The sequence below is a fragment of the Chrysochloris asiatica genome, unplaced genomic scaffold (assembly GCF_000296735.1).
Source record: "Chrysochloris asiatica unplaced genomic scaffold, ChrAsi1.0 scaffold00007, whole genome shotgun sequence".
In the NCBI taxonomy this organism is placed as follows: domain Eukaryota; kingdom Metazoa; phylum Chordata; class Mammalia; order Afrosoricida; family Chrysochloridae; genus Chrysochloris; species Chrysochloris asiatica.
In genome coordinates, this window is record NW_006408525.1 from 19,801,771 (window position 1) to 19,822,531 (window position 20,761).

The 20,761-nt window shown below is 49.8% G+C and overlaps 1 protein-coding gene across 1 annotated transcript; it reads right to left on the minus strand.

The window, feature by feature from the left end:
* Positions 1-13,049: 13,049 nt before the first annotated feature.
* WFIKKN2 (WAP, follistatin/kazal, immunoglobulin, kunitz and netrin domain containing 2) lies at positions 13,050-17,712 on the minus strand. The gene is made up of 2 exons (XM_006832426.1): positions 17,394-17,712; positions 13,050-14,789 (listed from the first exon to the last, which is right to left on the minus strand). The coding sequence occupies exons 1-2, from the start codon at positions 17,592-17,594 to the stop codon at positions 13,269-13,271; spliced, it is 1,722 nt and encodes a 573-aa protein (XP_006832489.1). The 5' UTR covers positions 17,595-17,712; the 3' UTR covers positions 13,050-13,268.
* Positions 17,713-20,761: the final 3,049 nt, after the last annotated feature.

Here is a 20,761-nt window from a genome sequence, read left to right on the forward strand (position 1 = left end):
CATAGCAACCCTGTACAGAAAGCCCCATCTTTCTCTTGTAGAGTAGCTGGTAGATTCAAACTGCTGACCTTGCATTTAGCAGCCTAGCTCATAAGCCACTATACTATAGGAGTTTAAAGAACTTTTTTGGTTCCGCATAAGAATAGAGAGCTGGAGGTCAGACCTTCAGCTTACCTGGCAGATAGGTGCCTTTCAGGTCTGAGTAAGGTGGAAAGAGGTAGATAAGAAGACACCTCTGTATGCCCTGCCTGAAGCTTGGCTCTGGAGATCAGTTTCCCTTGATGGGAGGTTTGTGGAACGTCTGAGGCCCAGGACAAGTACCCTGAGTCAGGCACACCACAGTTACCTGATGCTGAAAGGTTTTCATCTAGACTTTGAAGGTAGGTAGGTAGCTAGATGGTCCCATCCTTTGCATGCTGCCTATCTGGATGATGGTTTTGACATGGAATATCATTAAGTTTTGGAGTCTTGGTGTGGTGCTGAGGGTTAATGCACTGAACTGCAAGATCCGTTTTAGCCTCAAGGTCGTCGGTTCAAGCTCACCAGCTGATCCTCAGAAACCCTCTACAGGGTCACTATGAATCAGAACTGGCTTGACAGTACTTAACAATAACAATCATTAAGACCCAGGGAGCTCAGAGCAAATAACCAACCTTAGAAGTTTAATAATAATGTTGTTTGTTGTTAAATGCCATTGTATAGGATTTCCAAGGAGTGTCTGGTGACTTTGAGTAACCAGTACTTATAGAAAGCACTTGGGAAGCAAAGTGGTTTCCATAGGATAAGCACTAGACTGAAAACCATAACATCGATGATTCAAGGCCAGCAGCTATTCCTTGGGAGAAAGATGAGGCTTTCTGTTCCTGCCAAAAAGAGATACACAGCCTTGGAAACCCTCTACAGGATTACACCAACTTCATGACATTAACAACAACAACATGCATGAGATCCTGTTCTAAGCACTATACATTTTAACTTGCTTAAATTTCACAGCATCCAAAGTTTATACAATGTCCTCCATTTGCAGATGAAGAAAAGGAGGCAGAGAATGTGTGATAGAATCATACAGGCAGTAGTAGAAGGCACAGGATTTGGAACTGTTCTGGTTTCAAAGTTTATGGTCCTTAACCACTGCCCACACTGCTTCTTTGGTTGATCTCAATCATAGGCTTTACAAAGCAGCCGCATTTGGTTGTTTAAAAGAAATGACCTACAATGCACTTGGTGCATCTAATGCTCTGGATACCCACATGGTGTACATACAGATTCCTGGTGTGTTGGATAAGCACTAGATGCTAACTTCAAGGTTGGCAGTTCAAACCCACCAGCCGCTCCTTGGAAACCCTATACAGGGTGGCTATGAGTAGAACCAACTCAACAGTACTTAACAATTACCCATGTGGCCTGTAAGTGGTCTTTTGCTCAAAACCCAAACCAACCCATGGCTAGCGAGTCCATTCAGACACACAGTTACCCTAGGGAGACAGAGTAGATTTGCCCCATAGGGTGGGCAAGGTTGTATATCTTTACAGAAGCCACATCTTTCTCCTACAGGGCTGCTTGGGGGTTCAAACCACTGTTGTCAAGTGTTAGCAGGGGAACATTTAACCACTGTGCCACCAGGGTTCCTTGTCATTTGCTCAACAACCCCAAAATTCACTGATAGGAAAGAAAAATCAATTGTGAAAGCACAATGGAGTGAGCTACAAGTGGTAGAGGCTGTGTGTCGTGTTCTTTACCCACTTCACCTCTGCTCTCTGGGGATCAGGGTCTCTGAAAAGCACCTATAGGCACTTCACATTCCTGAAGTCTTTGGCTGTGAGTTTTTGTGGTACACAGACGGCACCCATCTGTCAGTTTGGGTCCTGTGGGGTCTTAAGTTTGGCTCTGATGCTGAAGCTGTGCCACAGGTGGAGGGACAGCCAGCCAAGAGAAAAAACTTGCTAGTTCCCTTCATCTGATTCGTGCACAATGGGGAAAAGCTTTGGGGGAAAATGCAGAGAAAATAGGAAAAGGAAGTAAAGTCTTCTGCCAGCCCATCATTCCTAGAGATGCTGACTTTGAATTTGGACATTTTTGTTTTTTTCATTCTTTCAAGCTTTGTACTAGAAAAATGTAGTCATCAAACCCAGGGGTCAGGGGAGGGCAGAGAAGAAGTCCAAGGGAAAAGGTGGTGGTAGTGAGGGAGGGGAGATGGATGTGCAAGAGGCATAGCTCCCATTCCTCTTTTAAGAGAGATTTTCACTTCAATGCTTATCCTATGTTATACTGAACAACCTGCAATATGCAGTGATACAATCTTGCTTGCTGAAAGTGAAGAGGACTTGAAATAGGATGAAGGTCAAAGACCACAGCCTTTGGTATGGGTTGCACCTCAATGTAAAGAAAACAAAAATCCTCACCACTGGACCAATAAACAACATCCATATCAGTAGAGAAAAGATTGAAGCTGTGAAAAGACTTACCTTTGCTCGGATCAACCATCAACACTCATGGAAGCAGCAGTCAAGAACTCAAACAACATATTGCATTATGCAAACCTGCTGCACAAGACCTCTTTAAAGTGTTCAAAAGCAAAGATGTCAGTTTGAGGACTAAGGTGCGCCTGACCAAGTCATATCTTCAGTAACTTCGTATGCATGTGAAAGTTGGACAGTGAATAAGGAAGATCATAGAATTGATGCATTTGAGTTATGGTATTAGAGGAGAATATGAAAAGTACCATGGACTGCCAAAAGAACAAACAGATATCTGTTGAAAGAAGTATAGCCAGAATGCTCCTTGGAAACCAGGATGGCCAAACTTTGTCTCTTATACTTCAGACATATTATCAGGAACGACCAGTCACTGGTTTGGTATATCATGTTTTGTAAAGTGGAGGGTCAGAGAAAAAGAGGAAGACCCCCAGAGAGATGGATTGGCACAGTGGTGGCAACAATGGGCTGAGGTGCAGCAACAATTGTGAGGTTGGCCCAGGACTGAACAGTGTTTCATTCTGTTGTGTATAGGGTTACTATGAGTTGGTACTGACTCGATGGCACCTAACAACAATATGTAACATTGAAGTATGAATGGCAAATTTTTCTTCCTCCCTCCACACACCTCTTTGACATTCCCCAATGTTCTTTCAAGAATGAATTTCTTTTTAATTCATTTTTTAAATTTTATTGTGAATTATGTGATAGTTTACATCGGAGAACATTAGTTTTACATTCATTCTATTGTATATCATCTCATTGCCATGGTTACAATCCCCTCCATGCATCATCAGCCAACCAAAGGGTATACCCGGCAAGCCTGCCCCCGACATCCCCCGGGTCTTCAGCACACAGTCCCTCTCCCTCTCTGAATCTAAAGTCCCCAGCTGCTCCATTGCTCCACGTCATGGTCTCTGCCTCCATCTCAGGCATCACTGCTTCTCTGGGTAGGGTCCCGCTCTCCGCTCTTCTCCTTTGATGGCCCTAGGGACCTCTGCTCCTAGACTGGAAAGTTAATCACTCCTCTCCTTGCTATAAAATGTCCACGTTTACATTTCCAACCCTCACAATCAGTCCTGATAACAATTATTCACTATTGTATCATAAGAGACCCATCTGCATTTCATTTCATCAGCCCCGCCTAGACAGATTGGATACTACTCAGTGGAGATTCTACCTTCCTCCAGGCCCTCTGGATCTAGGTTCCCTCTTGAAAGCTTGTAAGCCAGTTGCTTCTTGCCTTTTTATTCCCCCCATTTTGGGTAGCCAATGTCCAAGTTGCCCATCCTTGTCTACTCTGTGTGTGGAGGGGGTGGGGATGATTCTTGCTGTAAGGATTTGTTCCCTCTTTTGAGCTACTGCTTCCATAGGTATAGGTCAAGTTCATCAAACTGTATCAGAATACCTTTTTTTCCTCTTCTTTCTTCTTCTAGTTGAGCTCTGATCATCCAGTCATTGAAGCCAGGTCAAGTGGGTATTATCTGCAAATGTGGGTGTTCTTATGCATGTGCCCTCCGATGCTTCACTCTCCACTCTAGTCCTCTGTGGCTATGTCACTGACTCTGGGTCCAAGAGTCCCCAGGTCTTGCCACACTGCTGGCCAACCAGGTCTTCACTCAGGTTCACTTTTTAATTCATTTTTAAACTTGTTTTTTATTTGGGGAATAATAAGGAGAACTTAATAATTTCATAGGATCACATATGTGGTAGGAAAAATCTGTAAAAAAGTAAATGTAGTGTGGCAAAAAAACAATAATTCACTACGCCATTTAGATACTAATATAAATATAGATATGGTAAACCCTGGTTATGTGTTGTCTTGAGTTTGGGAACTTTGATGTTAGGAACAGATGTTCTCTCCCAAAGGTGCTGGTAAAAAGCCTTTGGGGCTAACTTAAGTATTTAATTTATCTATTTAAATAGTTAAGTACTGAGTTTAGAGGATTACCAAGGATTTCATGGTGACTTGAATGTTCTAATGTGCAGATGCACATCCTGATTGGATGACCTGGTACAGTCACGTGCAGTAGAATGATGACTCTTCATGACCTACTGTGCCTTTGGTTGGTGTCCTATTTGTGTGTTATTCCTACCAGAGCTATTTGTGGCTTAAGCAGATGAAGGCCTAAATAATTTGGAAAGAAGGTTTCAACTTCTTTGAAACCTATGCTCTAAGTTTGAGCATTTTGTTTATTCATTTAATGGTTGGTTTTACTTTATCAAATGAAGATGTGGTAAAGATGACTATTATTAAGATAGTGATGCAAATTGTCTTCTAAATAACATATTTAATGTTTTATATTGTGAGCATATTTATTTAGATTTCAGAATTAGGTAAATGTGCAGTAATTCTAAATGCTCATAGTTCTCAGTGGTTGTTGTTAAGTGCCGTCGAGTTGTTTCTGACCCATAATGACCCTGTATAGAGTTTCCAAGGAGTGGCTGGTGAGCTTGAACCACTGACCTTGCAGCTCAAGCCAACTTTGCTGTCCAGCACATTAACCCACAGCACCACACTCATGAATACACTAGAGTTATCTGAGCTACCATGTTTATAAAATGTTAGAATGGTCATTTAGAAATTTAAAAAGACTTTTAGTCTTTTTCCTGGGAGTGTGGTAGCTACAGAAGGATAAGCACTGGACTGCGAACCACAAGGTCGGTGGTTCCAACCCACCAATCATTCTGTGAGAGAAAGATGAGGCTTTCTGCTCCCTCAAAGATTTACAAGCTCAGAAACCCTACTGCTAACTGCAAGGTTGGTGGTTTAAACCAACTAGCCCCTCCTTGGAAACCCTATGGTGATGGTAGTTATGTGCTGTGGAGTCAGTTCCGACTCATAGCAACCCTGTATAGAGTTTCTGAGGCTGTAAATATTTACAGGAACAGAAAGCCTCATCTTCCTCCCGCGGAACAACTGGTAGTTTCGAACTGCTGACCATGAGGTAATCACTACAGGGTGGATAATAACAATGAGTTGGAATCAACTCTAAGATGGGGAACAACAGAATCCGCTTCAGGCTAGCAGCTCCCTCTAGAGGCCATCTTATTAGCTTCTCTAGTTTGAGAGACAAAGCCTTTGTTTGGTTTGGTTGGGAATTGTCCCGGTTAACAGCTGGTACCGCCCTTCCTGGAGGTGATGGAAAGCGTGGGTTCTCTGCACACACTGAGCCGCCCCTACTCACTCCCCTTTGCTGGCCCCATCATACACCTGTCTTCAGTTAAGGTAACAAGTTTTTATGGAGCTCAGCTGTGCCCTTTTCCAGTTTGACTTTTTGGATGCTTGCAAACCTTCCAGTCTGAGCACAAATCAAAGAATGGGGCATTGGAGGGAAAGATTTCTACTGGTGTGGTGCTGTGGGTTAATGCGCTGGACTGCAAAGTCAGTTTGAACCACAAGGTTGGTGGTTCAAGCTTACCAGCTGCTCCTCGGAACCCCTATACAGGGTCACTGTGGGTCAGAACCAACTCGACAGCACCTAACAAACCAGAAACAAATAGTCCCAGGTGACTTTTCTACTGGGTCACTTCCTCAGGCTTCCCTAAGTTTCTTCTGTTGGCTGAGCACTCTACCATCCATGGAAAATACCACCACAAGCTGGCCAAGCTCCTTCATATGACCTGGGACTGTTCAGAGACTATGACTGCTTAGTACGAAACTCTGGTGTAGACAACAGCAGCATGTGGTCCATGCCCACACTGACTTCACCAACAGGACAGAGGACAGCCCCACATTTCCCCTCCAGGCTCCCTGATAACTGCTAAGAACCAAAACAGAATGTGCCAAGTACCGTTGGGGCTTCATTAAACCTCCAGATAACATTATTATCCCCAGTCACCCTGATCCTGTAGGAGTAACAGCCAGCAGGAGAAAGAATATGGACTTTGGGTAAGGCTTGGAATTGAATCCCAAACTTACCCTTAAGTAGCTTTGCCGTGCTAGCCAAAGTTACTAGCCTCAGATTACCACCAATATCTAAAAGGGGGTTGAAAATTCCAACTTGTTGAGGGTTGGTGTGAAGATTGTGGAGGATATAGAAAGCATCTGGCGTCCTCCTTCTCCCATAAACTGACGACCCTCTGAGAGGGGTCTGCCTGCCTGCAGCCTACTTAGAGGAGGTCCTAAGACCCTAGTCATGCCCTTTCCTGAGAACCTTAGGAAGGAAAACTGCTGGTAGATTACCAGACAGAAGGGAGGAAGCAAAGGCAAGAGAAAACTATGCTTCATCATTCTTGAATCTGTGGTAGGAGATAGAATACATATGATTCAGTCATATAGGCACATGTAGATTTGGCTCCCTGCTTGGCCAGGGACCTTGGGCAAATTATTCAGTTTCCCTGAGCCTCAGTTTCATCATCTCTGAAATGGGGAGAATATTAAATGGAGGTGGATAATATATTTCTCATGATGGTGGTAGTGGTGTGCCTTCTAGTCAGTATAGCGACTCTGTATGGGGTTCCAAGGCTGTAAAGATTATTTCCCTCGGAGCAGCTGGTGGATTCAAACTGCTGACCTTGCAGTTAGCCCAATGAGTAACCCAGTATGCCACCTGAACTCCATAGCTATCTCACAGGGCTATAAATATTTAATGAGATAATACATGTTGGACATATATTAAGTGCTATTAGCTGTTGGAGTCCTGATATGACGCTGTAGGATAAACACTGGACTGCTAACAGCAAGGTCAGCAGTTCAAACCCACCAAACTCTCCTTGGAAACCCTACACAGGTTGCACTTAACAACAACAACAATTAGCTGTTAGCACTAGAAATGATTAGTCCTAGCACATGACATCTGACTAATAAAATGGTGCCCACCTCCTATGATGCCTGGAGGTGCTGACGAGCTTTCATTTGTGCAAGGCTCCCTGAAGCTGTTTTCTCCACTTACTCGGGTCACAGAGGAAGCTGTTGGTCATGATGATGGTGAAGATTACTTTGAGTCTGAGTTACTGGTCACATCAGTGCCCTAAGGTGCTTCTCCCTTTCATTCGATTGCGCCTTGTGGCTCATTAAGAAGGGAGTGATGCTTTGAGACAGTGGAGCTAGGAATGAAGGATGGAGAAACACGTTCGCAAGGCCTCTTCTCTCCAGGTACCCTCATCCTGGATGTTTCCCTTGTAAGCAAAGGAGACTGTTCTCACTTTGTTGTCCAAAGAACTGCCCAAAGGAGTCTGTTATTCTTTCTTGGTTCTTGTTCTAGCCATGGCCAGGAACATGTAACAACAATTAGCCCAGACAAGTGGAGCAGCCAGGCCCAGCACAGGAAGGGTATCTGATGACCAAAGAGATAAAAATCCAAAGAGAGGAAAGATATCCAATCAGGTGGGCTCTATCAAATGGCGAGCTAGTTGAATCACACCTAGCTTAAAGATGGCTGTGAAGATTACATTGGACCATATACCCTTGTATGTAAAGAACCTGGCTCACAGGTGTTAGCACTCGGATACCCACCCCCCCTCTTCTGGCCCCATGTTTCTCTCCTGCTGAGGGTCCTTGCTAATACCCAGGCCCCCTCTCCACTTCCTCGGTGCCTGCACAGAAAAGAAACAAAGCAGCCCTCATCCTTGGCCCTCCTGTAGGTTAGAGCTAGACGTGGATGTGTCTCTATCACCAAGACAGAGTATAAAAATCAAGGTGGAAGACCTTCGTTCTGTCAGACCTCTGGCCGTATCCCCAGGGTGTGAAAAAGGGCAGGAAGCTCCCAAGCCAACCCCTCAGCCCACCCCCACCTCACGACAGACAGACAGACATCTGAGAAGCAGCGTGCGTCTGGAAGAGTCTGGCCCAAGAAAGAGGGTTGAAACTGAGTCCTGTTTTCCACTTGTCTGAGTGGGGTTGAGGGCGGTCAGGGTGTCACTGGAGGCCTGGGTGCCAAAGTTCCATGTCCCAGAGTAATTCTGGGATGCGGATGGAGAGACTCTAATCTGACCCTGAAATAGAAGTACCAAGAGGCACAGGAGCCAGAGTGGTGGGAAGGAGAGGAGCAGTCACTTGCCCACCTGCCTGCTTCAGGAGGATGCCAGCTGGAGGTTTATTCTGTCTTCCTCTTGATGCCGTCCAGAAGACAGGAGTGTCACTTGACCTCGAGGCACATTCCAGAATGAGACCAAGGCCAAGAATAGGACCCAGGAACCCTGGCACCCATCCTGCCTGTATTACTCACACATTTCCAGAGGAGGGAGGCTTCAGGCTTAGAGAGGTGGGAGAGGAAGAAGATATCAGCTGGTGGACTTAGGACAATAGAGCAAAGACTTCAGAAATCACAGCTTCCTTATCACTCAGCATAGCAGCACGGCATGGTCCCTGGTACAGGATCCTTTGTCCATCCAACAGGCCCTCCTGAGCACTGTGAGCCTGGCCCTCCACCCACCCCGCCCCCTAGATTCCCCAGGGATAGAGGGATAGAGGGAGAACAACCTAAGAAGCCCAGGAATGGCCAAGACTTCCCAAGGAGCTGAGTCCATCAGGATGAACAGGCTTGCTGATGTCTCACTTAGGAATCTAGGCCATGACTCTGTGTGTGATAGAAATACCATGTCACATGGTGAGTTGTAAATCAGCCCTGAGGTGTGTGTATATGCAGCTGACTAGAAGCAGGTTCTTGGGGGACATTTGGGGTCCTGATGGGATGACTGCATTGCACATTGCCCAGCCCAGAGTGTGTGTGTTTCATGTGTGTGTTTCAGCATGGGCATTACTCTGAAGTCCGACTGTGGCAGTTAAGGACCATTGAGTAGATTCCAACTCGATGAACCTCTAGGACAGAGGAGATCTGCCCTATAGGGTTTCCTGGGCACAATTGTTAAGTGCTCAGCTGCTAACCAAAAGGTCAGCAGTTCAAACCCACTAGGTGCTCCAAGGAGAACGGTGTGGCAGTCTGCTTCCATAAAGACTTATAGCTGGAAACTCTAGAAAAACACAACAACAAAAGCTTGACATCAAGCCAGTTTACACTTAGAGCAAGTCTGTATAGAGTCTCCGAGACTAAATCTTTATGGGAGCAGACTGTCTCTGAAGCACCAAACTTGAAGTGAGCAGTCCAGTGTCTCCCCACAGTGCCACCAGGGTTCCCTTGGGAACCCTATGGAACGGGGGAATCACTGTGAGTTGGCATCAACTTGATAAAAATGGGTTTTCATCTTTACAGGAACAGACTTACAGGTCTTTTCTACCAGGGAGCAGCTGGTGGGTTCGAACCACTGACTTTTTGGTTAGTCAAGTGCTTAACCACTGAGCCACCAGGGCTTCTTCATTCAGACTACCTGGGTTCGAATGGCTCTGCCACTTGCCAGCTGTGTGATCTCAGACAATCCCGCTCATCTCACTTTTCTCACCTATAAAATAAAACAATGTTCAAACTAGTCTCTGTGTCTCATGCTATTGTAATGAAGACTCCAAGGGATGGTGTGCAGTACCTGGTTCTTAGAAAGCACTCACCCAATGTGAATGGTGTTAGAGTAACAGTGTAGGTGGACCAAGGGACTTCTTCCCTGCCCAAGGAAGGCGCCATGTGGCTGTGTATTCATTCTGCCCCTTCCCTAGTCAGGTTCCGCCCTTACTCCTGCTCTCTGGCCCCACTGTCCAGGGGGTGACATCAGACTATGGAGCAGCTGGCCAGACAATGGAGCAAAGTGTCCTAGGAGGCTGGAGGGGCTGGGGGGGAGGCAGAGAGTGGAAAAAGCCAAGCTGCTCTGTCCCAGAGGCCTCGGGGCTGGTCCGGAGACAGCCGGCGCCAGACCATGCCTCTAAAGAGTGGGGGGGAAGGAAGCTGAGGGAAGGGCGCCCAAGAGATGCAAGAAGGGGAGGCAGAGTGTCCTGTGGGAGTCTTGGTCTATGGTGTAAAGGAGGTTGGTCCCAGAAGACAGGGGCCTGAAGAAGACTCAATTTCTGTGTGTCCCACACAGGATGAGGTGGTCTTCTCAGGCTGCCTGGCAACCAGACTGGGAATCCAGCTCTTTACTGAGTGCATTCAAAATACCACGTATTGTATAAGGCCGGGGGGTAACAGAGAGAAGGCTCAGGCTTGGTTTCAAGGATAGAAAAATAAATTCCATTTAGTAGGTTCCATGTTATGTTGTTGTTGTTAAGTGTTATTGTGTCAATTCTACCTCATAGAAATCCTGTATAGGGTTTCCAAGGAGTGGCTGGTGAGTTTGAACCACAAACCTCACAGTTAAATGTCCTTGTGGCCCAGTGCATATCCTTTGCCCATTCCCTAGGTGTCTATATTTCCCAGCCCCACATCAACCTATGAGAGCTGCTCTTGGATGCATCTGTCAGCAACATAGTCAAATAATTGAAGTCAGGACCGCCCTGAAGACAGGAGCTTTGTGGTCACTGAGCCTGCGATGCCCGAGGCCCAGAAGGAGAACAGGGCTTTAGGTCCTGCATCTGCCCTGCCCTGCCACCAAGGATTGCTGAGGGGGAGGAGCGGGCATCCTCTGAGCCAGTCTTATTTCCCAGACTTTCCAGTTTTACAAGGTATATAGTACTGTCACACTCCTCAAATCCCGATTACATCTGTTTTATATACGGGGAAACTCAGACAGCAGCTAAGTGGGAAGGCCCAGATTCAGACCTGAGTTTGACTTCATAGGCTGGGTTTTCTCACTGTGCCAGGTTGGGGGTTGTGTAACAGGAACCCTGTGTGTAGGACTGTGAGATGGCAATGAGCTGTGAAATCAGACTCCCCTGAACCTCACAACTTCACCAGGCAAGCAGAGCTGGTCTCTGGCCCCGACTCTCCCAGCCCAGTCACAGGGCTCGATCCCATATCTGAGGAGAATGTATGGATGAGGGGCCCATGCTGACACTCATACCACCCTGATGGCCAGGTTCTGACCTCTCCTCTCTCAGGGAGTGCCTAGTGGTTCTGCTCTGGCCCCTCCTTGCACCCTTATACCTAGGCATTCTCTCTAATGTGACGTTGGCTGGGTTGGGCTGGGCTTGGATTCCTCCTTTGGACTATGACTCATGAAGAAACTGTTTAGGGCAGAGGTGTCTCTTGTGTTTAGCTGGTTCCCAGTCTGGGGACAAGTTGTGGGGCATGTCACAGCCTCAGAGCTCCTGAGCATGTCTCATGAGAGGGGAGGGGAACACCACAAGCCTCCCCCAGGCCAAAAGCACTGCTGTCTGTATTCCCGGGAGCCACGCCATGTGCCCTGAGCACACACAGGGCTTTGACCCAGAGTCCTCCTGGGACTGGGCTTCACTTGGAGGCCCTGGAGGGAGTCCATTGGGCAGCACGCCCTCTCCCTGCCCAGCTGTGGCTGAGTCTGCCTTCTGCCCTATTATCATAATGTGGGGTAGTGCCAGGGTTACAAGTCAGAACACCTGGAACCACGCCCCAGCCCCTCCTGTGGGTTTTCTTGGGCAAGTCATTGTACCTCTCCCAGTCAGCTTTCCTGTGCTGAACCCACAGCTCTGGGTTTGCAGTCTACAAGCTGTAAATGGGCCAAACAATAGGAGTATCCTGCCATTCACCAAGTACAACCCCAATGGCCAGACTTCCCTTCCTCAAAATTACCAAAAAGAATGAATCACGCTACCCCACTTTACACACCTGCCCAGTCACAGACATCCAAATGAAACACACAGAAAGGCTATCAATACTATGAGTTTTTAATGGAGGAAGTAAGGAGGACTGGCTCGCCATGACCTTCTTTAGCTATGGAGGGGCTTGGACAGATGAACGGTGGAGGAAGGAGTGGGGGGACAGATGCAGAGCTGACAGTGGGTTCCCTGAATCTTTTATCTAGTGATGGAGTGGCCGGGTCCACACAGGGAGTTCCGAAACAAAAAATCACCAGGGACTGCGACATCCGGGAACCAGCCCTCCGAGGCAGCCTTAGAGTCGCTACAGGTCCCTGCTGGTTCCAAGTGCTACCACCAGATGGCAGCATCGAACAACGTGCCTTCTCAAACCTGCCTCCCACCTCCTCTTTCCTTCCTTCACTACCCTCACCCCTCGCTTTTTCTCTTCCTTTGTTTTGAAAAGCACACCATCTGTCAAATGGGATCATTTGCCAGCGAGGAGGGCCAGCTTGGACCTGCGGGAATCCTGGGGTGTGGACATTGTTTTTTGGCCACTATGAGTTGAAGCAGCTCTTGCTTTGCTATAGGATCATAGTACCTGGCACACAGTAGGTGTTCAGAAAATATCCATCGAGTTGAAATGAATGGAACTGAACCAACAAACCAACCCAACCAAAAACAAGTATGTATTCTGTTGGTGCTGTGGTAGCCTCAGATACCGTGGGTCATCTTAACCCAAAGCACAGGCACCTTGCTTCAGCAGCCCCCACTAGACTAACTATGCGTGACTCCCACTGCCCCCTGCCCACTGCCCACAGCCCTTAGAATGAAGTGTGTCTGTCCATCGCTACCTAGTCCAGATGAGTTCATGGGACCTCCTTTTTCACCCCACCTACCACCTCTGCAATCCATTCAACTATTCCTGTGCCTACCACACAGCCTGACACGATCTCTGGAACCCTGGCTGCAGAGTCGGCTGGGGAGAGGTGACTGGGAGAGCCAGAGGCAGGATCCTGCCTGAACGGACATCTCCTTTTGTCCCCTCAGCTAAAAAAGATGTGGACCTTTTATTGAGCCTCTAAACTAGAAGTTGATTTGGACCCTCTGGTGGCATTTTTCTGATGTTGGTTGATGTTTCCTGTTAACCACAAGCCTGCCTAATCTGATCTTGCCCAGTTTTCTGACTGTGGGGATTTGGGGTGGGTCGATGAAGGAGGGCCAGGGTGGGAGAGGAGCAGGGTGGGCTGGGGTCCTCAGTGCACCCCCAAGAGCTCCTTGAGGACGTCACAGGTCTTCTTGTGTATGACCTCACGAAGCTTCTTGACCCGCCGGGTGCTGGACGCTCCCACGAAGCTGTCGGGACGGAGCATGGCCATGCCACCATCCACTTCACCCATGATGATCAGTGGTGTCTCACTGACCGTCACATTGGGGCAGGGGCAGGCCCAGTCTATGTGGAGCAGAGTGACCTCCAGTGGTTCCCGGCCCAGGAACTTGAGTCCCATCTTCTCATCCTTGAGGACTTCATCCACCGTCACCAGGGCACGGCCCATCTCAGGTTCCTCAGTCAGCTCAGACACTCTGCCCAAGATGACAAAGTCACTCCGACAGAAACTGGTAACGAGCTTCTGCCTCAGCTTGCAGGCTCGGCAATGCTGGTTCCCCCGAGGGAAGGGGCAGGACTCCTCACAGGCCTCTCGGCTCTCAAAGTTGTTGCCATTACCCTCACAGCCACCGTAGACAAAGGATTGGCACTGGCCCGTCTGGCCATTGTAGGCCCAGCGAGGCGCATAGGCCTTGCAGGGCCCCTGCAGGGCAGGCAGGCTGCACACGGCCAGTGGGCCGCTCATGCAGGCCAGCATGCAGGCCTCATAGGTCTCAAAGTGATTACGGTTGTGGTGGCAGTGACCAGAGGTGAAGGTCAGGCAGTTGTTGGTCTGGGCGTCAAAGTGCCATCGGGTCTGCTCTTCGCCACAGTCCTCACTGTCGGGTGGCTTCAAGCACTCTGCCACCGGGAAGGCTGTGCCGTTGGCACTGCTTTCCAAGGTGGCTGTGGCCTGGCCAGCCCTGACCACTGACAGGGGGAAGTCGGCCCTCAGGACCCCAGCAGCATTCTGGGCCGTGCAGGTGTAGATGCCAGCATCCTGTGGTTGGGCATTGTAGATGACCAGCTGGGCGATGTTGGTGACCACCACGTTACCACGCACGTGGTTGGGCCGCATGACCACATTCTCCCGATCCTCTAGCTGCTTCTCCCAAGTGATCTCAGGCCGGGGCCGGCCCACCACGTCACAGAGGAAGCTCACGGTCTCGCCCACAGTGACCGACTGGTGTACAGGATGGTTGAGCAGGGCCGGGGCTGCCATGTCCACTCCAGGGGTCTCCGGGGAGGCCGTGGTGGGGTGCACGGTGGTCTCGGGTGGCGGGGGGCTGGTGTTGGGCCAGGTGAAGTGGTAACGGCAGGTGACGACGGTCAGCGTGATGCCCTTGGAGCAGGCTTCCGCATCCATGTAGCAGCGATTGTAGTAGGTGAGTCCATCTGAGGCGCAGGTGAAACTGGGTTCCTTCTCGCAACGATCTTTGCACTTACACACGGGCTGGCCATCCCAGATGTCGCATTCGGAGCCCTGCTGCAGGCACATGAATTGGTCGCACGTGGCCTCCTTGGGCATGCCCACTGGACCCTTCTTCCCCTTCACGTCCATGTACCGGGCTGCCACACAGCTCTTGGTCCCACACACATTGGGGCAGCACTTCTCATACGTCTCACACTCCTGGAAAGAGTGACGGAGAAGCTTGAGCAAGGAGGGGGAGGAAGAGAGGACAGGCTTCCCCCGGCCACCCTGGTTCACGGGGAGCAGAAATGAACATGTACTCACTACTGACCGTATGCTTGCCACAAGTCAGGAAGTTTGATGATAATAACAGCTCACCTGTACACAGCCCCTGCTATGTGCCATCTGATATTCTAAGAACTATACATCTGCCCGCTCAGCTAATACTCATCACAGGTTTCTGAGGCAGGCACAGCCATTATCACCACTTAATGAGTGATGATGACTGAGGCACAGAGAGGTCAAGTAACTTGCCCAAGGTCACACAGCCAGTAAGTAGTGTGGGAAGAGACAGGCCACATATCCTAAGAGATGACATTTTCTTACTGCCATTTTACAGATGAGAATGTGGAGGCTCTGAAAGTAAACACCCAAGTCCTCATAGCTAGAAAGTGGTGGAAAGGGCTTTAAACTCCAGGTGGATAGGATTCTGAAATGGCATCTTTTTTCTTCATATAAAAGGGGTCTACATTTCAACAAACTATCATGCCTTTTTTTGTGTGTTCTTTTGAGGTGAGGATAACCACACCATCAGCAAACAGGTAAAATCAGAAACTACAAGGGCAGATGTTTGAGGTTGTGTAACCCTTTTCTTCCTTTGAGAACACACACATCAGGACTACAGGCTTTGATAAGCTCTCCCCTAAAAACAACAACAATAGTTTCCTTAGAGTTGATTCCGGCTTCATAGGGTTTTCAATGTTTGTGATCTCTGGGAAAATCACCAGGCCTTTCTTCTGAAGCACCTCTGGGTGGATCAAACCACCAACCTTTTGGTTAGTAGCCAAACGTGTAACCATTTGTGCCACCACGCAGAGTCTCCCGAAGCCAAGAGTCAGGGCATACGTGACAGGCCAGGACACCACCTCTGGCCACTGTGGACTGTAACTGACCTAGGCGCTCACTGTCAATGTGTAGAAATGTCTCATGGGGAAAGCAATGAGAGGGGGAAAAAAATCCCTTTGTGTGGCAAAGGTCAGCAAGGCCGTCAGTGAGGACTTACCAGGCTGTAATCCCCTCTGATTTTCTGTGGAACCACGTAAGTAAGGCATTAGTTTAATTCCTTGAAATTAGCCACATACTCCAGGAGCTGGCACAAATAAGAATTTCACGAGGTGTTTTCAACAATAACGCAAGGTGCCCACTGGGCAGACAGGCAGCACGCCTAATCCTCGGCACTGGTAGTAGCTCCGCGAGTTGCTCCCCACATAGGGGCTGGCCTCTTGTCATTCCAACTTTCATTTCAGCCTCTTTGACATTCCACATCGGCTAAGAAGGGAAAATGCCCCCCTGCCCTGGCTTCGTGGAGCCGGCCTGCTTGACTTGTTGACTGTTCTTCCCCCTTCGGCTCAGAATGGGGACTTTGTTTTACAGTCCTTGTTTGGCATGGGCTTCTATGCCAGTCCAGGGGAGGCTTTGGGACAGGGATGGCAGATTGCAGAGCTGGGATCTGAGGAGACCCCGCAGGGGGTTGAAGGCTGGGAGCAGGTCTGAGGGTCATTCCGTTGCTGAAGACACTTCACCAGGCAGCTCCTTTGGGACCAGAAGGTCAAACCCAATAGCTGGGTCTTCAGGCACCAGGAGATATAGAGGGCACCCTTCCTGCCATTTTGCATCAGAACCCAGGATGCACCCATGAGTGTCTGAGTCCCCAGCCCACACAGGTCCCTTCTCTTCAGACACAGAGTTAGCTAGTGCCTCATCGTCCCCAAGGCCAGTCTGTGTCCTGAAACAGCCTTCTGTCAATGCAGCAAGCTAATGGCATGGCCACTCTGCCACCCGCTCCCTCCACACCATCACTGCCCACTAAGAGGCCTGAGAAGGATCCTCTGGGCATTGTGAGTGGAGGCCTCCTCCCTCCAGGGTAACCCTGAGCTCTCCCAGGGAGTGGTGCATTTGATAGAAGTCTCTCATGTTCCCCCATGCTGACCGAGAGCAGGAAGTGCCTCTGTCTAGGGCAGGTGCCAGCAGGTCCTATCCCCTTGGACTCAGAAGTGACCACTCCCTACTTATCCCCTTGGACTCAAGAGTGACCACTCCCTACCTATCCCCTTGGACTCAGGAGTGACCACTCCCTACCTATCCCCTTGGACTCAGGAGTGACCACTCCCTAGGCAGGAGTTCCAAAGTCATCCCTAGATGAGCAGTGCCCTGTGATCAGGAGAGCCTCATGGACCAAGGGTCTACCAGGGGCACCGGACCCTCACTCAGCTCAGTGTACTTTCAAGTTAGGCTCCAAACACCTGGAGGCAGCCTGGAGGCCAGGATGGAGCATCAGCCTTGGGGTCAGATAGCCAGGCTCCAGCCCTGCCTGTACCTATCTGAGTGTCTGCACACACCTGTAAAGGACATGCGGATGCCTTGCTGACATGCCTGACACAGTGCTGGCTCCCCTCAGTCCCTCGTGAACTTGGACATCACACCTCCTCGTCTTCCGGCCTCAGTTATCAGCTAGATGTGACTCCGTGTCCTCTGAGTTCCTGGGCCCTGCAGGCCCTCCCAAGCCATCCACACCCCGTGGCTCCCACTCCCCCACCCACTCACCTGGTCCGTCTCACACTCCCGCTTGCAGGTACTCTGGGCGTCCACCCAGAGGTTGGGGTTCATGTCGTTGGGGCAGATGCCCGCGTGGGAATAGCGGATGGGCGGCAGTGCCCCACCTTGAGGAGGTACCCCGAGCAGCAGCAGCAGCACGGCCACCTGCCCCCAGCAGGACCGGAACCGGCGACGCCCCAGAGCCCACATGGTGTGGTCTGTGGTGGCCAGCAACCTCCCCTGTGACAATGCCAGGGCCCAACCCACTAAGGTCTTCTCTTGCTCCAGGGGCTGGAGACCCCTGCCCCTCCCTACCCCAGCAGGCTTTCTTGCTGCTAGGGTTGCAGCCGCTCCACTAGCCTGTGAGGCTGCCGGCTTCAGAGAGAAGAAAGGTCTTGGGAAGGAAACCCCCTCTCCTGAGTGTGCAGGAGAGGAGCCACAGCAGGGGCCCAGCTGGAGGTTTATCCTGGGCGCACCCGCACCCGAGTGGGAGTGAGCTAACCTGACGCCTGTCACAGGCAGGCTGCTGAATCCTCTGTCCCGTGGCTGATCGCAGACTTGTTGCAGAAGGGAAAAAAAAAGCTGGAAGCAGTTTAGGCGGCTGTATCTGGCACGGTGGGACACCTGCTTGTTTTTGAGCTCCAGGAGGCCTTTAACCCCTTCAAGGGCCAGAAATGGCATGTGCTTTGGGGGGAGCTGGCTCTAGGACACACAGGCTCCCAGTAAAGAAGGGATTTGTTTCCCTTTCCCCCACCCTACTTCCCTGTGGCCGGGCCCCCTCCTCCCCTTTGGCCACCTCTAAAGAACACACAATCGCTTGTTACAAGGAGGGACCTGCAGCCGCCGCTGGGTTAGCATCGCCAGGCCTGATAGTACATTAGAGAGCAAATGACGTGGAAAAACAACAAGTTCACGGCCATTCCAGGGCGGGCTTGAGCAACGCTGTGCTCTGTAAACCGACTCCTACCCCAGCAGCAGGGCCTTTGTGGGGGGCGTGCGCGAGGACAGCTCCGTATCTCCCTGTCCCGAGAATTTTGCGTCTCAAGTTCCAACCTCAGTGAATTTTTCCCCAAATCATTCCAGAGACACATACCAGATATGCTCCGGCTCCCCCGGCTGCCGGGACGGATCACATTCCTCGCTCCTGGGTTGACACACTTGTCGACTCCAAGAAAACCTACATGGTAGCAGTGTCTCAAGAGTGAGCTGGACTACCCAGCTGCCCTCGCGAATGACCATCATGGCTGCCAGTAAAGGAGCGCTTTCTGAGAGTCCAGCACGTCACAGGCATGGTCCCATTTCCCCCCATTCTGCAAAGGAAAGTTCAGAGAGGGCAAGTGACTCGCCCAAGGTCACACACAGTCACCATAACAATACATCATATTTATTGGGCTCTTATGTATGCCAAAGGGAAGGTGGTGCCTCCATAGGATAACCACTGGACTGCGAACCGTAAGGTCGGTGGTTCAAGCCCACCAGCCACTCTGTGGGAGAAAGATGAGGCTTTCTGTTCCTGCAAAGATTTACAAGCCTCGGAAATTCTATACAAAGTCACTGTGAGTCGGAGCAAACCAGACATCACTAACAGCAATATATATACCAAGGAATCCTGGTGTGGCACTGTAGGATAAGTACTGGACTGGTAACTGCAAGGTTGACAGTTCAAACCCACCAGCTGCTCCTCAGAAATCCTATATATAAGATTACTGTGAGTCAGAACCAACTCAAAAGCACGTAACAACGTCAACAACACACATGCCACAGAAGCTCTGGTGACACCGTGGCTTAAATAAATGTGGGGCTGATAATCGAACCCAGCAGCCACTCTGCAGGAGAAAAATGAGGCAGTCTGCTCCCGTAGTAAAGTCTTACAGCCTTAGAAACCCTATGGGGCAGTTGACTCTATCTTACAGGGTCCCTAAGCTCTGGTAGCGTAGTGGTTACGAATCGGGCTGTGAACCGCAAGGTCAGCAGTTCGAAACTACCAACTGTTCCGGGGGAGAAAGATGAGGCTTTCTGCTGCCATAAAGATTTACAGCCTCGGAAACCCTGAACAGGGTCGCTATGAGTCGGAACCGACTTCACAGCACATAACAACAACAACAACAACAACAAGGTCCTTAAGAGTCAGAATTGACTCGATAGCAGTGGATTTGGGTCTTGGTATATGTGCCAGGCACTCTTCACATTATTTCACTTCATCAATAAACTGCACCTCTGTTTAAGATTTGAGGAAATGAACACTCAGAGAGGTTAGGCAACTTGTCCTGTGTCACACAGCTTCAGGATCCCACCATTAGCACAGGAAAGAGGGAAGTCACCGTGTCTGGCTGTGGGCATGGGTCTTTGGAAGCCACCTTCTTCTCCCCACCCATCTGTTCAGAACTGCTCAAACCCTGCCTTTTACAGGCTAGGCATGAAGCTTTGGAAACATCAGGGCCCATATTTGTGGAGGGGGTGGTGGAGGTGGTGAGAGTCAGAAGCTGCCAGGGAACGGGGGTGATTCCTCCACCCCTTGGCAAGAGATGACTTATTCCCAAAATGCCACAGAAAAATAAGCAGGCTGGGTGTCTTTACGTTATCACTTGATCCCCATGGGGCTGTGGGGTGAGAAAGCGAAGGCTCCCCAGAAGGAAGAGATACCCTATAACAGACAGATAGCCAACCAGTAACTGAGCTGTTATATGTCCCAGGGGTAGAGCTGGAAGGGATCTCAAAGGCCCCTGGCAATGCTTTCATTTTATGAGATGGAGAAACTGAGTCCTGAGTCCCTTTCTCCCCCCGCCAGCTCCACTTCCAGCTTCAAGGCTGCAGTTCACCATTGAATGTGACTGTAAAAGGGTGACCTCATTCTTCCACCTTGCAGACCTAGCTGGGTGGCATGTTGCTTTCTTGTTGCCTGAGCCAATTCCTCCCCATTGCGTGGGGCCTTCCGTAAGACCTGCATTTTCTGCTCATGTCAAACAGCTAATGAAGGGTGTCAGGCCCTAATCCCCTAAATTATTGGAATAAACTTCCCTCCGAGGCCAGTCCCAGTAATGAAGCCAGACAGCAGGCGACGCCGGCTGCTTTGAATTCCGTGTAATTTTATAAAGCCATGTTCCAGCTGCTCGTAGCTGGGGCCACCACAAGGCACTTGGATGAACGTAGTTTGTGAGTGGCGGGTGGAGGGCACAGCCTCCTTTGATGTCTCACAGGGAAATGGACAGTGACACATTTCTAAGCAGGACTTAGAAAAACTGTCACAGTCCCATTGCATGAGGACAAGGATCCAGAGAGAGGCCTTGCTGAGATGGCAGGCTCAGGAGGAGGAGGGGCACAGAGTAGGGGGGGCGGGCCATCCAAAAAGCAGGGAAGATTTGTCCATCCTCCCCAGC

Excerpts from the sequence above, each read along its gene's own strand:
- WFIKKN2 (XM_006832426.1), bottom strand. The coding sequence starts at position 17,594 with ATGTGGGCTCTGGGGCGTCGCCGGTTCCGGTCCTGCTGGGGGCAGGTG. Across the intron at positions 14,790-17,393 it reads GGGAGTGTGAGACGGACCAG|GAGTGTGAGACGTATGAGAA; the intron begins GTGAGTGGGTGG and ends CACTCTTTCCAG.